The sequence below is a fragment of the Strigops habroptila genome, chromosome 1 (assembly GCF_004027225.2).
Source record: "Strigops habroptila isolate Jane chromosome 1, bStrHab1.2.pri, whole genome shotgun sequence".
NCBI classification, from domain to species: domain Eukaryota; kingdom Metazoa; phylum Chordata; class Aves; order Psittaciformes; family Psittacidae; genus Strigops; species Strigops habroptila.
In genome coordinates this window covers 38449487-38467018 of record NC_044277.2, presented here as the reverse complement: position 1 = coordinate 38467018, position 17532 = coordinate 38449487, and the positions used below count along the sequence as shown (strand labels likewise).

The 17532-nt window shown below is 39.4% G+C and overlaps 1 protein-coding gene across 3 annotated transcripts in view; it reads right to left on the bottom strand.

Annotated features, from left to right (window-relative positions):
• The window catches only part of NSMAF (neutral sphingomyelinase activation associated factor), a 37717-nt gene extending 20496 nt beyond the window's left edge, over positions 1-17221 (bottom strand). For 2 of the 3 annotated variants that reach the window (XM_030507216.1, XM_030507389.1), the window contains exons 1-10: positions 17058-17221; positions 6314-6403; positions 6137-6215; positions 5980-6047; positions 5863-5899; positions 4299-4349; positions 1797-1868; positions 1368-1415; positions 1214-1266; positions 579-708 (exon numbers count right to left, since the gene is read on the bottom strand). In XM_030507216.1, coding sequence (XP_030363076.1) covers positions 579-708; positions 1214-1266; positions 1368-1415; positions 1797-1868; positions 4299-4349; positions 5863-5899; positions 5980-6047; positions 6137-6215; positions 6314-6403; positions 17058-17110 — 681 coding nt within the window. In that variant the 5' untranslated portion in view covers positions 17111-17221. The remainder of the gene's footprint in view (positions 1-578; positions 709-1213; positions 1267-1367; positions 1416-1796; positions 1869-4298; positions 4350-5862; positions 5900-5979; positions 6048-6136; positions 6216-6313; positions 6404-17057) is intronic. The other variant, XM_030507310.1, reaches the window with a different exon arrangement.
• Positions 17222-17532: the final 311 nt, after the last annotated feature.

Sequence of the window (17532 nt, the reverse complement as noted above, 5' to 3'; positions counted from 1 at the left end):
ATTTTGTCATCAGCTGTGAAACACATCTTTCCTTGTCTGGGCATACTTTTAACATATCAGTGGCCCGCTAAGACTAACTCTGCTTTTTCTGTGAGAAGGTTCCAAAGCAGTAATGTCTGCAACATGCAGTCAGTTTTGCTCTAGAGAAAAAAAACTTATTAGTTTAATATAAAATCTAGCTAAGATCTTCCAATATAAAATAAATATATATAAAGCTCTTACTAGGTAGGAATTGCATCACAGAGTAAGAGTAAGAAATTTATCTTAAATGAAGTGCTACAAAAAGTGATCTTTAAAAATATCAACAGGATAATGATCTTTAAAAATATCAACAGCAAAGGACATTTTGTGCTTTGTCAGGAGGAGGTCAACTTTAAGCAAATTAGCACAGAATAAAGCCTCAGAATTAGAGATATGCTGAATGCAACAGAGCAGCAGAGACCAAAGAGCTTCTGCTTAGAAATGAAAACAGAGTCTTGGAGATGTGCTCTGTGCTTTTAAAAGGAATAATACAAAAGCTGTCCACTAGAGGGGCAGCGTGCTCACATCATATGCAAGACCATCTATGAGGCACTTACAGGATATCCATTAAGAGGCTGGAAGTACAAGTTAGCATCAGTAACACACACATGCCCTGGATTAGTCACCAGTGGTGTCACCATTTCTGCTTTACATTCCATATGCAGCGTTTCAGAAATGCTTTGAAATCTACAAGTGAAGAAAAGGAGTAAGTTTACCTCCAGTTCTTACTTAGGTAGAGCTACCCTTAAATTCTTTAGAAAGCTTTTAGGTTAGCTTATAACCTTAGGACATCAGAAAGGAGACTTCGCTAAGCCTATTTAAGACACAAAGAAAGTTCTTTGTTGAGACCTCTGCTTTAAGAGGTACTCCAGAAAGTTGCTACGTTCTCCACCAGCCTCAGAGCAGCAAACCAGTTGACTGTTTTATACAGAGCTTTATTTGGCGTTTACTGATGCCTGTTTTACAACAAATTCATAAACAGAATGGATTGGAGACATAAAGTAATACATTCATCTTCACAACATAGAATTTCTCATTCTCTGTTCCAGGTGGTTCAGGATACAGAAGAACATAACTCTCTGTATTAGAGAGCTTATGCTGTCCCAAACAAGAACCTATTAAGTACTGATGCAACAGACTAATCAACCAACAAGCTGAATAATTTCCCAGTACAACGTAATTAGAAAGATACCTGTTTTTATCAAATGAAGTTCTAGCCAAGCGTGATTGCAATATAGCAGTTATCTAATGTGGAGGGGAAAAAAAAAAGTTAATATGGTCTAAGATTCAAATGCACTCAGAATTTCATTATTAAACAGTGGTATCAAGAATAATCAGATACTTACCATGGCAGCTTGATCTCCCATCTTATCTAGACAAGAAGCCCTGTAAAGCTGAAGAAAAATGAGCTGTAAGTGAAACAGCACAGAGATGTCCCACACAGCTCAAAAGCCAATAGAAACTGGGGGAGCTTTAAGCATTCTTGGTGTCAGAGTACTAAAAGAACTATTATTATTTCTTTTTAAAGTACGACATGCTTGTTCATTGCTACTGTCATGTTATTACTTTGACTGTATACTACCACCCTGCATAGTAAAAGCTAATACAAGTAGCTTACAACAGCTGCCAGAACTAGATGTTGTGTTCAACTGCTACATTTTAAAAATAGATTTTCCAAGGTTTTCACCTTGAGAATAAAGAAACTCTCCATTAAATATTAAAAGAAAAAAAAAATGCTGTAATGAAGTGTGTAGTGATATCAAATAACCACATACCTGATGCAGAGTTTGCACAACATCTCCTAGCTTCCCAGCAACATCCAGTTGGAATAAGTGTTCTGTTCTACCCTAAAATCAAAAGCACATTTCCCACAAATGAGTTTAAAATAAAGATCAGTTAAAAAAAAAAAAAAACCCAAACAACAAAAACAAAACCAAACACATACACACACACACAAAAAAAACCCCAACCAAAACCCAAACAACTAAAATCAAAATGCTCTAAAACCTGGTCAAAGTATGCTATCAAAAGTAGCAGTATACCTGAAACATTTCAGATGTTAAACCTTTTTTTTTTCCTTACAAATATATCTTCCTCTTTGTGCAGTATTTAGTCTGTTATTTAATACAATGCAACATAATAGCTTTGAACTGAACAAATAAATGTAGCGTAAACATCAGTAAATGTAAAACTAATATCTGCTCTATTTTAATATCAGCTAAACACATGTATAAATATAGAACTAGTAGATGACATGTTACATTAAGCCAGCTACTGTCTATCTTTTAGACAAAAGATACTAGACCATCAAATCTTTAAAGACTAGGCTATAAAAGTAATCATTCTCCTCTACATAACTAGTTTTGAGCTGCAAAGATCCCAAATCCAATTACAACCTGTTTTGACTAGTCACTAATAAAAACCTCACTAACACATCACCCAGTGTATGTGGCAGGCTCATTTTTCCCCTACAAAGTTTTTCCAGCTTTCTTAAATGTTGTTTCATAACACATATTTCTGGTTTTGACTTTAATATGCTAAAAGTATGTGCATAGATCAATTGACATCAACTCTTACACATAACTCATATTTAGCAAAGGTGGTGAGATCCTTTGATGACCCCTCAATGTAGTATAAAACTGTTATCAACACATTTCTCTATGGTTTTGTAACTTCTCTGGCTAGACTAAAAAAAAAATTTGCAAGTAAGACTACATCAAGACATTGATCAGCGGATATGATGGGATTAATTTAAAACTGAAGGAAAGAAGACGTGGAAATCTAGATGATCTTCAGTATAACGTATGATTTGAGCAGAACTGAAGAAATCTAAGAAGAAAACATGCTTCAGGAAGCAAATAGAGCTGGAGTAAAGGGAGACATGAAATTCAGTTGCAACTTAAATAAAAGCTTTTTAACATTTCACCCGGAGCACCATTTTCCTTCATCATGGAAAGCATGACTCTCAGAAAACCCAGTGGATGGTCTACAAGGATTGCTTACAGCCAACAATGTAAAAGTTTTGTGAGTGGTTCTCTGTAGCTCTCCAGTCATATGCAAAGACAATGGCTCAGAATTTTTTAATTGATCTGAAACAACCAATGCAAGACATCGAAGACAAAATGTACTACCAAATCTCAGCACTCAGTGACATTTCTGGAACTGGCAACAATTCAAACAGAAAATATTTAGCAGTAACAGAAAAAAAACTGAAATTATTGAAGGCAAACTTTCATGAACTTTGTGAAGTAAATTGTAATGGTTTACTGCCAGGAATGTTTTAGGTACGCCTGAATCTGACTTAGAGGAAAATAAAGTGAAAAGCCTTCCAAACAGCCCTTTTGACTCTTTTCTTTTTCACTGTGTTGGAAACATGATATTTGTATACTTAATAAATCTTGCACATGGAGGCAAAACAGAAAATAGCAGGACTAGAAGAGAAAACGTGTTCAACACATGAAGAAGTAATGGCATAAAGTAAGCAAACAAAAAAAATATTTAAAAATCCTTGTTTAGAGACAGATCTAGTCACAAAACCAACCCAAAGCAGTTGCTGAAAGAACAGAGATCATCTATTGCCTCCCTGCAGTTCATTACAGTAATGCAAATGTATGGATTCCATCACTCTTGATATTTTTTTACTTGAACAAGTAAGAGAGAAACACAGCTCTGTGTGTTTCAGTTCTTGGGCAAATATGGTGTTTAATGACTCTGCATTTTCATTTTGTGTTTATGTGTTAAGACATTGCACACTCCAGGTGAAAAACCCTTACTTCTATGCCTTAAAGCATGCAGACTCAGAACCAGAGCAGAGCCACTCCATCAGCAGAATGCAACCAGAAGTCAACTCTGATTTCTGCTGTGAGCAGCCTCATCTGCCATTTCTTTGAACTGTGAAGCACTCAGCTGAGAAATATCAATTAGCAATCTCTCATCTCAGGTGTAAGCAAAACTGAGAAGCCGCCATTTGGCCAGGATGCAGCGTCCACTGAATGCTAGCAGCCAGCTCTGACTGTTGAGCCCACAGAGCTGCACATCAAGGTAAATAGCAAGTGTCAAGCCTGCAGTATGTCCTTCAAGAAATATCACAAACCCATTAAAGAAGAATTCAGACACTTGTTTTATCAATATGCACAATTACTTTTTTTAAAAGCTTTATTGTTATATTCCTCAAATGATAATTATCTTACTCTTTCAGAAATGAGAACATAAATTCTTGCAAAACATTAGTTTGCTAAGAATAGCTCAAAAAACCCCCCCAAAAAACCCCAACTTACTCTTACTGTTTTATAAGGTGCGATGATGTTTCTTTCTTTAATGAGAAAAACCTGAAAGAGTAAGAGATGTTACAGTTTCAGTCCTTAAAAAAATAATAAAATCAGAAGTACTGACAAAATGCAAAGCTAGGAATGCTGCTTAAGCAAGCAAACAGTGGGTTTCAATATCCTGCTTTAGCTACCCCAGATAAACTGCAGAAAAACAATGACCTTTTATAGCAGTTAACTGCAAGGGGGGCAAGTGTCCAATTTAGTTCAGAGGCTTATTTATGTAAAATCAAAGAATGGTTAGGGTTAGAAAGGACCTTAAGATCATCTAGTTCCAACCCCCCCTGCAACGGGCAGGGATGCCTCACACTAGACCATGTCGCCCAAGGTTCTGCCCAGCCTGGCCTTGAACACTGCCAGGGATGGAGCATTTACCACTTCTCTGGCCAACCTGTTCCAGTGCCTCACCACCCTCACAGTAAAGAACTTCCTTATATCTAACCTGAACTTCCCCTGTTCTAGTTTGAACCCATTCCCCCTTGTCCTACTGTTACAGTCCCTGATGAAGAGTCCCTCCCCAGCACTCTTGTAGGCCCCCTTCAGATACTGGAAGGCTGCTATGAGGTCTCCACGCAGCCTTCTCTTCTCCAGGCTGAACAGCCCCAACTTTCTCAGCCTGTCTGCATATGGGAAATACCTTTTCTAAAAATACTCAATACACAAAAAAACTGCCAACACAAGAAACCTTGACTACACAATACCCTTAGTTTCAAGATGAAATTAAGTATACTGATTACTTTAACATGGTCCACAAACTTCTCCAGCACAGATAATATTAAATGCTTGAGTTCATTTCTGACTGCAGCAGTACTTAACTAAGCAAGACTATCAGTTTTAGATGTTGCTAAAGATAGGTTTTACAAAGATGCTAGAATATTTAAAAGGATATTTCCCACCTCATCTCTGTTCTTTCCTGAAATGAAAACATGAACATTTTTTGGAAACTTGTATAGCTTTGGAACACCTATCAGCTGCAATTTATCGAAGTTTGAAGTATAATCCCTTGGTTAAGTATGAACATATCCAAATTAATCTCAACTCATGATTGAAACTTCAACCCAGTATTTCAGGACAGCTACCAAAAATTATTTTGTGGACATACAGCACAGTCCAATGTTTTCACAAAGCTGAAATGCAAGGATCAAGATGGCTTTGCCATTACCACTACACGCTGCAGGAAGTAAAAGAAAGCAATATAGCAAGACCAAACATGATTAATAACCAGCTTCATTTCAGTCTATTCTCCTTTTTCATTCAATTCTAAAATTGCCCTAAGCTCCATTATAAAATGCACAGTGTGAAAAGTTCACTTTATCAAATTAATGACTTAATGAAGTCATTAACAGTTTAATATTCCCAGCATCAACAGCTTCACATTAATGCTAAGTTTTTGACACTAATTAGTTTTGTCTCCAGTTAACCCCCCACCCTAAGACTCCAGCTTTGAGAAAGACACAATTAAAGAACATAACCTTGCTCATTTATACATCAAGAATCTGTTATATGCAGATCTTACCTGATTACATACAACAGAAATCCCTCCAGATGTATCCCTAAAATGTAAATAAGATATTTGAAGTGATGGCCATTTCAGCTTTAAAAGGATTTAAATATGTAACTCAAATTCACATACCGTGTGAAAGGGTTCTTTGCTTCATTATCTTCTGGGGCTTTTATACTAATGCAGTCTCTCAGTGGTATCTGCAGCAAGTTATAAAAATACATACCTCTTAAAAGCTTCATAAAGAGAATCTTAGGTTACCAAGAAATTATAAGTTCACACTGCTTACCTTTATAATAGGTTGGATATTGTCATCAGGTTCAAAAATTATTGACTTTGAACAGATTTTTAGAGACCCTCTGAATTTTCTAAAAGGAATAATAAAAAAGAAAATAGTTGTGTATATGTTAGAGATATATGAGACTAAAACAACTCCAGTAAATGAATGTATGTAAGAGTTTTGTACCTTTCATCTCTGCAACCTTTATTTTTAATATGATTAGCTGTGTGCTGTTCAAAGAAATATTCTTCCAGGTTAAGAAGAAGCAGTGAAAACCTACAAATAAATAAAAATTATTTATTCAAAAGGAAAACACTGCAACAGTTACAATTCTTAAGAAATTCTATCAAGTGTTTGGGAAGTCTTCACCAGTTTCTCTGTCGTGCCCCATCCCCCAAAAATGAATTAAATTAACTTTTTAAAAGAACAAACCAATAAGGAAAAATTTGTATATGCATGACAAAGATTGACTGATGCTCTTCCAACATATATAAGTTTTGATATTTGATTCTATTCATATATCTTACGTGGGAACTGCCCTAACACAGCCAGGCTTTCCGCCCATTAAACATTTGTTTAGCCCCGATCAGCGTATGCCAGTCAAAATACGCAATAACACAAAAGCAGAGGCAGGAACTAGCTGCTTGAAATTGAGGAGATCAATCTTTCTGAAGCAAAGCCAAATTACGCTGACTGAGCCACTGAATGGATACCCTGTGAGGAAACATTACCTTTCTCTGCAACCACATTTCTGCACTTCCTCCGTACCAGTGCCTGTTCAACCCCACAGGAAGATTAGTTTATGGACTAATCCAATACACAAACTTCAACAACAAATAATAATAATAAAACCCCTGAAATCTTCTAAAGTATTTAACTGCAGGATCATAGTAATGCCAATGACGGTAGGAGGTAAATGCAAATAGGCTAGATTAGATATAACACGAAACTCTGTTCTCTAACAACTTGACCTAAAAAACTGCTGCAAGCAATTAAAACACACCAACAATACCAACAGCGTGAACACAGGATCACCTATGTGCTTCAGCTGTGGGGAGTGCAGCGTGTATTGGCACAGCAGGAGGACCAGAAACATCTTATATCACTTCAGTTGGAAGTACAGCAGCTTGTTTGTGTGCAGCGATGGCATGATCAGCAGAAGTTCTTAGTATTTACTCACATCCACTCTTTGAGCTTTTTATACTGTGTTCATGATGTGCTTCACAATAAATGCCTGTGACAATGCCAATAAACATCAAACGTCCCCAGAGCAGTAGTCAAACAGCAGTAAAGATGTCAAGAGTTCACAAAATAAACTGAATGTACTTAATAGCCTGCTCGTTCAGAAAGCGTATTTCATAACAGAAAAAAAACAGAGTTACTGGAAAATACATCTTGTTCATGCAAGATTTGTTTTGTGACTGTTATATTAAACAGAATGTAACAATAAAGGTTTACTGTAAGTAAAAGTAGCAGCAGGTCAATCTACTCAAAACTGCTTGTGTGTCCAAGGCACTCTGTACTAATGCTCTGCTGCTTTTTCAAAATGGCATTGTCTTCACCTCTTCTTTCTTGAAAACAGGTATTTTATGATGCCATTAAGAAACAAATGATGTCATAGTGTTACAAAACATACGAGTGAGAACAATATATGCCATACAAAACTCCATAAGAAAATTCTGCACGAATCTCAGTCTCTTCAGCCTCTACCCCAGTTGCTGTTATTGTAAGGTTCTTGAATATCTCCAGTTTCCGGTGGAGTTATAGGGGCTATGCCTTCACATATCCTTTCTCAAAAGATTTAACTTCAGTTGCCTTCTATTTCTCACCAAAGTCTGTTCTTCAGAATTCCTGCCACCTATGAAAGCATGTCCTATCAATAGGTGTAAACTGAATTTCTAAGTTTCTGAGGCCTTGGGGCTTTTGAAGGGGCCAAATCATTCTTTTCATATTTACTTTGTTCACTCACCTTCAGGAAGCTAAAACAGGAGGTAGGAACAGTCTATGAGCTAAGGGGGAAGAGGACTATGAAACCATAGCAGCTTCCACACACCATTAAATCCCATTTTCCAACACATCGCACAGTTGAAATCACCTGGGATAAACTTTCAATTTCTGGGATTTTGCAAACTCAGATCCAGCAAGTACTATCACATTTTGATTGAAAGCTATGTAATAAAGCTATGTTAGGATATATAAAGAGAAATTCACCAGAGCGTTTTTCTTTCTAGTAGAAGTATATACAATCAGCTTATTAGCCACAAGCCAAAATATTTAAATAAAAAAGGCTAAGAACAAAGGTAATACCCAGATTCGTCTGGGTAAAAAAAAAAAATATATATATATATATATTCTTCTACTCTCTTTTATCAGGGAACAGACACTATTGACATAGGGAACAATCAGCTGCACAGCAATGATGTTCATGGGCACACAATTTCTCTTCCAAGGAAACTGGTAACACCTGGTCGACAGAACTTACTTCCGAAATTCTTTATTCTTGGGCTCTTTCCTTTGTCTCCACCCATTCTTTTGACAAACTACCCACATTTTTATATTCTTTCCAAATCCTCCTGTTGGCAGCACTGGTAGTTAATAGACTTCCCTTTCAAGTGTTTGGTAAGTAAGAGAATTCTTCATACGTTCAAGATAAGCCATGTTTTTAGATCAAAACTGTGGCTCTGTTATTCACAGTAACTACAACATGCTTACATAAACCAAAATACACAAAGCTAGAGTTCTTTTTCAAAGTTTTCAGGATAACCATTCCCTAGAAACTACTCTATATTCAACATCTTATCCACCAATCCACCTTCCCAAAAGCAGAAGCTGTGGGCTATTGGGAAGTATTTGAGGTATGCTTTACCTGGCATAATCCTCACTCCTGCTGAATCAGATGTTTTCACGAAAAACTCAACAGAAGCTACGCACAAAAACTCAAGATAAGCTCTTCACATAAGCTAACTAGGTACTGCAGGAAATTACAGGTTTCTTCCCTTTTAAATACAGTATTTCGTAGCAGCATCCAGTTTACCCTTTTGCTATTAGACTCTTTGTGTCTCTCCCGTATGACTACTCAGTATCTAGTTAAAGCTCCTTGCTGGAGATCAGCGACCTCCTGTGCCCTAATCTCATGATCACTTTCTGATCTCCGCTTTGCTACCTTGAGAAAGGGTTGTATTGCTGGCAGCTGTTAAAGCACTTTCTCCAAACACTGTATGTCATATAGGCCAAGTACATTTTCCGCATTTTGTCTTCCCCGCACCACACTCTCTGCAGAGCCTCCCAGGTGGTCCTGCAGTCTCTTCCAAGCATTTCTGTGCTTATTGCTACATTCCTACTTGCAAGTCCATTTACTCTAACCACATTTTCCTATATTTTCAGGCTGATGAGTCACTTCTGCAGGTAGAGCCAGACATCAAATCTCCACAAGTACAATCACCAACCTCTACCGTTGTCAAGCACGCATCGCAACTGGGATGAAATTACAGCCTATCCAAAGATCCTGTCACAAAAACTGCACTTTTCAGAAATCCACCTTTCTTAGCCATAAAATATCCCTCAAACCACACGATTTCATTGTCTGCTTCTTCACCAGGAAGAAAGAATGTATGATCAAAGGTGTCATTGGTTAAGGAGAAATACTGCTGTTCTTTTTCCTGAAGTCCAACTGTTTGTATGCACATATCAAGTCTACCTTTAACTCTTTTTCATGATACTGCCAGTGTGTTCCAGCTCCCTGGAGCTTTTCACATCTCCTTTTCTCTTGCTGTCCTCTTTCAAAAGCTCATGAGAATAGTCCCTCTTACCTTTACTCCTACAAATACGTTTTCAAGTTCTAGTTATGATACCAGAAGTGGAACAAAAATTTTCAGACTTGCATCTCCACTACTTGCTAACAAAGATAGACAAGTTCAAGTTACTGCTAATTATGGACTTTGGAGATTATAAAGCATGATCTCTGGAATATCCTTCTGGAATCTCTCAACTTATGTCAGTCCTTATTGCTTAAGTATTTAAATTTCATTTGTCTGTGTTAATGATCCATAGGGTTGTTTAAAAAAGGAAAAGTCGGGTTTCATCAGATGTTACTAGAATACAGTCAGAGCTTCTTATCTTCACGAAGAACAGACTTCTTCCACATAAATAAATAGAGCCACTGATAGCTATTGTATCAACAGCGTCCCTCTTGAGAACTATCACTACACAGGATGATACTTCAGGCTTGCCAGGAGGTTTAACAAGTGTTTACAGATAGCAAGAGAACAGATCAGTCTGGTATGTTGCATGAGCAGGCAAACACAGTGTTGTGAAGGCCTGAAAAACTAGGAAATCAATCACGATAACTATACAATTAAAGCAGCGGGGATCTTCAACATGCAACCAAGCAGTTGGGCTTCAGGCTGACTGTCTTCTAAAGAGCTTAAAGAAGGTATTCCAAAGACACTTGTGATATCAAGATGACTGACATACAAAATTTATAAACTGTCAACTGCTGTGTTGTTCTGCAACAGGAATCTGTATGCACACTTAGTGTGGATCTAAAATAGTAATTGAATTCTTATGCACATGACAGAAGGGAAAAACCCACAAATTAAAACAAAAAAACAACATATAACATAAAGAGAATGCATGATACCCTCTGTAAGAAACTGATTAAATCTGTAACAGTTGAGAACTGTCTTTTCTTTTTCAGCCACTGAACAGCTGTAGTGTTCCTTGTGCCAAGTAATTAACAGCACATGCTGTAAACCTATGACTTAGCACACTGCCCTGAAAAAACCAGCCTGTTTCACAAGGCCAATGTCAAATCAAGTAAGACCAAGCAAGTCTATTCCCAGTCTACCCTCTTCTGCCTGCAAGTCCGACCCCAAGACATAGCCCCCCAAACCCCTCCCAACCTCAGCAATTAGTCGGGTAAACTGGTCTTCCAGTGAGAATGACTGGACAACTTCAATAGTGCAATTGGCCCCCTCTCTCCATCCCCCAAATAAAACGTGTGTACATATATATATATATATATAAGCAAACCATAAGTATTAACTGGGGAATATAAAAAAATACTATAATATGTAAAATGAAAAAGATTTTTTATTTTTGTCCTTTTAAATTATCAGCAAGAACTAGAAACAGAACTGGTTGCTTTGTTTGATTTATTTTTTTTTTTCAGATACTAGCACAAAGAGTTGTGGTTTTAATAAAAATCAAAGGGATCATCTACATTTGCCTGTTGTTCTCAAAATTTGTATCCCTACAAAACAAATATAAATTTGTCAATTCTGATAATAAATATCAGAAACTATTGTTTCAGGCAAACAGAAGAGAGAGAGTTTGAGATATTTTTCTTATCATCAACAAGTGATTCATTTTAATCCATTTTCAAAATGTATAACCCAACATACTTGAAAATTCCCAAGTATAAATAATTTAATCAGTGTTTATGAAAAATCTACTTAAAGAAGGGTCATGCTATATCTTCTTTTGGAAAGCAACTCAAATATCTGTTGACACAAAATCCTTTAAAATAAGCAATAAAGCTCACACCTGAAAGTGTGTTACAGGATATTTTTATGCTGGCCTCCTGATAAAGACACATTTCACAGGTTTATGTTCACAAATTTTGTGGTCTTAATGGCTTACAGCAGACTGACGTTAGTAAGCCACATCTTGTCTTCAGGGACCATTTACCATTTTCTCTTGTATATTGCACTTGACATACTAGAATATTTTAGAAAAACATTATGTTGATAATGACAAAAAGAGACAAATTAGACAAGATTTTCAAAGAAAGCTCAAACCCCATGCAAGTACCTATAAGGGCAAGAGTTTGAAAGAGGCTTAATGCCTTATAACACAGCTTCTTAACAGTCTGGTCTTTATCCTCAAAGTCTCTCCAATAGCAAACAAGCTTTCAGAAAATGTCTAAGAAGATGGTATTTTCTTATTACATGTGAAGTCGAAAATTGGAATTTAAGGGGGTGGTGGGTGGGGAAAGGGTAGCTTCACTGGTCCAACCTAGCCCACCAAATTATAATGCCTCAAAAAACTGCTTACAGTTGTGGAGACCATCCACTTCTGACTGAAAAACCTACCACATTAGCAACTAGATCAGAATACAAGCTTCTGATCAGAGCTGTGGAGTTCCCCCAGGACGGTTTTGCACAGATTTAGTAACCTCAATCGAGCCACGGAAGGGAACATGAAGTACCAGAGATGGTACAACATGAAGGGGTCAGGGGCAAGAACAAGGTGGCCAGGCATAAGACCTTACTCTTTAGAAGGCAGAAAGCCTGTGCAGCAGTTCTGCTGTCAGAGAGGCTGAGAAAGAGGCAGTATCACTTTCCAGGATGAAATGAATCGGTAGCCACCACTGCCACCAGGGCAAAGCTTTGAGCTTTACAGTGGGTAGAAGGGAACTTAGGCTGTTACATTTCAGGTCTAATGCAAACAGCAAGCAACAGGTGTAAGCAATAGCAGCTTCAGGGTGGGAGAAAAAGAACATGCTAGGTAAGGGAACATTTTCTATTATAACAACTCACGTAGCCAACAACTTTAAAGAACATTAGGAGCTTCCCAGGTCTGAAACATAAGGAAGGTTTTTCAGTCACTGTTGTGTCTGTCTGTCTAGGGATGTATGCTGGGGGGGGCAGGAGGGAAGGCAGTGGATAATCAGTATGATGTTGTCACACACACCTCCACACCCCCCTTCAGATAATTTTAATGAAGGCTCTAACAGCTTTTATGTTGGAACATCTTCAACTCCCACCCAATATTAGAAGTACACAGAACTTGGTGGGGTAGAGTTAATTAGTCCTTTAATAGTGTATGACAGAGCTGTTTGAGCTCAAGAGGTAAGCAAGCACCTACACTTAAGGGGAGAGGTAAATTAAAGCATGCTAATATAATTTTGCCTAAAGACTAATTTCAGATTCCTGTATTTGTATTGACCCAGAAAAATTATACTATGAAAATCTGAAAAATTCATATGGAAGTGGTGTGGAAGGTATTTTCTTGTGAGGAGAATTGGTATTGGTTTGAGAAACAGCTTCAGGGGAAGACAAAAAAAAGAAGCCAAGTACCTTGCCAAGAAAAAACAGAACTTAGTATACAGCAGCAGAAAGATAAGGGTGACATGGTTAAAGGCTGCTAAATTAACAAAGCACCGAAGAACTCTGGTTGCTCCCTTCTAAATACAAAGTTGAAAATTACTTGTATATTTTTGCCTTTTTCAGAAAGCTCCCATACGATTGCCACTTAGAAAAGAGCTGATGCGTATAGGTCAAGAACACACCCAAAACCCACAGGAAAACTAGGCACAACACTAAGTAGCAGAAAAACATCTGCAAAACTTCACCTTGTATGATGTCATCCCCTACACGTAAAGTTTGGGAATCCAAATGGCACCCAAACATTCCTAGCATTGGTCAGAGTATGCAACAAAGAGAATCACTTTACAAACTACGCCCTGGGGTTTACAAGTCCTGCCAAGATGCCACACAAATATCCTCCAAATAAAGAGTATGTTGTATCAGGCTCAGCCTACTTGAGAATTTTACTGTTACTTTGCTTGGCATGCCTGTCCCTCTATACTCCATTTCGAAAAGATCTCATCTAAGATCCAACAACATGGGAGGGTACATACAACAACAAAACTAAAACTCCAAGAAACCCACATTTTATATACCAATGTCATTTAGCAACTGAAGCATTGAACTTGTTCAAATTGGAGACAGGAATGAATGCACACGGACTGGTGTCTTGGCAAAATCCTGTTTATACCACCCAGAGAAGGTACCCCACAGATCCTGCTTTAAATTCTTACCATTTCCATCACTTCAGGAAAGCACATGCTGGAAAACTACTTGGACACAAGACGTCAAGTGACTGATCCAACACACCTTGCACAATCACTTGACCCGATATTGGAAGTACAATCTTGATAATGGAAGGACATTGCTAAGGATGAAAAGCATGCTAGCCCAATCCAGCAGCAGCCCACAGCTGTATAAAACCAACTCTCAAACTAAACCTCTTCTTAATGAAAGCAAAGTATCTCTAGACCGGCTGTAAGACTCATTTGCTGACATTTGAATAAAATCCTTCATTATGTATATTTTGTCCCAAGAGATTAAGATAAGGCTACAGATTTCCCAAAAAAATATCCAAATGCCAAAGCAACCATCATGTAAAAGATCCATCCAAGGGCCTACATGTGCTGCCAGTTGGATGCTTCGTGTGAGTGATGTTCCCAGCAAAAGAGATAAACCCCTCGAACAGGAAGCCCAGCAACATGCAAGAAAAGCCAGCAGAACTAGTTTATAAAGAACCTCTGTATCAAGTGTTAGACTTGCCAATGTTTGGGCAAACCACCAATCGAACTGAGAACTCAGTTACAAAGAGAACAACCTCCTGAGCCAAACGCCACACCATTTAATTTGAACTTTCATAACTACGATTGTTTGTAAAAAAGGATTCCTGTTAAGGAATGCTGAATATTTTAGGTATTAAATGAATTGGGTAAGTGTGCACACAACACTTACTAAAAAGGGACATAATATCATTGCTTTCTTTACTCTGAACACCTGGGCAAGGTGAAAATAGTGATGAATACAGATGAGATAGATACACAATACAGACAAATGTGAAGGGAAAATGCCTGCCAGAATAAACCGTGCTCAGTAGGGACACGGATTTATTTAATCAAATGTAAAGTAAAACCTGCTTCTTGTTCTCAGTGTGCACACACAGGATAATTCAGTATTTTCTTGTTTTCTTCTAGAAAACTGCACACAGTCAGAAAAGTAAGTTTATGTATCCAGGTATTAAAGCGGTTCAACTAATTAGTGAAGAGGAAGTAATTTTTTTCAGATCACTGCTTCCCCCTCCAAAGCAACTGCATAAGATGATTAACCTTTTACCGAAGTTTCACAGCACTCTTAACCAGAACTTTTACCGCTCATATTTTTGTAGTAGCAGCGACAAACCAACCCACCAACCAACCAACCAACCACACCTTAAATGCAGTTGCCACAAAGTTTCAAAATGTCCTTGTCATCTCAGCAGGAAGGACCTACACCGAGGTTACATAAATCATGAGAAGCTTTGAAGCAGCAGTTGGTGTCTGTAACAGTTACCCAGTAAGAAGGCAAAAAGACAAGCTCTCTGAGGCTATCCCTTCAGCTAGAGATAAAGAGCTGGGATTTTTTGCTGTTGTTTTAAGCAGGACTATAAGGAAAATAAGAGACAAAATTTGATACTTCTCATTCACTACTTCAGAGCCCAAAATCTTTTAAATCACTTAACTGTTTTCAAGATATCTCAATTCAGAAAAGCATAGGAAAAGACGGAGGGGAAAATATCTAATAGATGTACAAATTATATAAAAAAATTACTTTTATTTTACACAGATATTAATTGTTCGGCAAGTGGAAGAAACAGAGAAATGACATTGCAGATACTCAGATAGAAAAACCTACCAGTGCAAATGAGAACAAGACTTCCATGAAGAGCTCATATTACAAACTCAAATAAGATTATCCTAAAATGCTTCCAACTATGAGCAAAGAAAAACATTTCTCATTAGAGACTTTCAACAACTGCATATCACTAATGCTGACACACATTGATATGGTGGGTTTGTTTTCAGGGCTTTTTAGAAGAGGTTTAGTTCCCACTTGGGTTCTTTGAGACAAGTCTGATGAGTTTTGGCTTTTTCTCAGCTTCTCAATAAAAAAGGAGACTATTTACATTAAACTCTCAACAGAGCTAATACAGTCATTCTTACTTTTCCTATACTTAAGATGTTTTACTTCAAAATTAAAAACTGATCTCTTTTCCTTCTGCTTAGGAACTTTGTCCATTCCCTCTGTAGCACCTCATACTCAACTGAAACTACAGCAGTCCCCCAATGTCTGTACTCTGAAAATACTTTAAGAGTTACAGTAGCTTCACAGGCTGAATAGCTATGAATCAGAAATTATATGGACAAAGTGAGCCAAGCTCTTTGTCATGTGCTTTTCTCACCAACAATAAACAGTGCTGCGTAACCAGCCAACCTGCACAGGGCTTGCACAGGACCAAGTCTCCTGTCTTGCCTCTGTGCCTGCTGGCTCCCTGCTACCTGCAATGGGAGGCAACCGGGGAGCCTTGGTCCCTCCGAAGAAGATACCTGTGTCCTGACCCACACTGACCTATCACACTCACATGGCAATATTATCATTGCAAAGGGTTTTGAAACTTCGTGACAAGCCAGATGTAGGTAAACCACATCAAAGAAAGGAGGACACTACCTAAAAATAAGAGAGTCGATTCAGAATATACTAGGGCATGCGTGAGAAGCCTTTCTTGTGTGTTCAGCTAGCCACAGGAATGCAAAATAGAGATTAGAGTCAGAAAGCAGGAATGGGCTAATTGAATTTAGCACTTTAAAGAGCCAGCACAGAGTCTGTAATTTAAGGGCTGATGATAGGCTGATTATAATGTTCTGGAAAAAAACCCAAATAAATTGCACCCATAGTGAAGCAGAGCTCCAACTCCATGCCACGAACACAACTGACAACAAACAAATAAACAGAAACCTACAAACGCTATTTTCATGCAATTTGGTCAAGGCGACCAGCGTTCGTGTTTCCCCAGGTCGATTCTACGGCCCTCTCAGCCTTAACTCTCGGGAATCATTAGCCAGCTGGTTCAAACAGTAACAACACCGCGAGCAACACCCCGTGCCGCCGCTGCCCCCAGTCCCGGCGCTGCGCCGCGGCCAGCAGACCCTCCCGAGGCCGCCCCGCCGCCCGCAGCGCTCCGCCGGGCCCCCGCTCCCCGGGCCCCTCTCGCCGGTGAGGGGGACGCCGGCGTCCCCACCCCCTGCCCCTGCCCCTACCCCTGCCCCTGCCCCGGCGCCACGCCGAGCGGGGGGCCCAGGGCCGCTCACCTCTCCTTCGAGTAGAGCTCCCGCTCCAGCCGCCGCTTGCGGATGAAAGCCATGGAGCCGCCCGCCCGCGGTACCGCCGTCACTGTAGGCCAGGCCAGGCTAGGCCGAACCAGGCCGGGCCGCGCCTCGCCTCAGGGAGGCGGGGAGAGCGGGCGGCCCGCGGCCGCAGGCAGGCAGCCGGTCTGGCGGGCCCGGGCGGGGGCGCCCGCCCCGTTTATACAGCCGGAGAGGCGGGGAAGGTGGCACAAGCTGCTGGGGAAGGGGAACCAGTTGGCACCGAGGGCTCTGCGCCCTCGCCTGGGCTGCGCCGTCTCTGCGGCCCTTCAGGGCAACCGGGAAGAGGAGGCCGGGGCCGGGCCGGGGCTGCCGAGCTGTCTCGGCGGGGGGACCCACTTCCCACGGGAACGCGGGTGCTCAACCACAATCCCTCCATCTATCCCTTTCCCTAAGGCTTCTGCCGGTCTATTTTTATTGT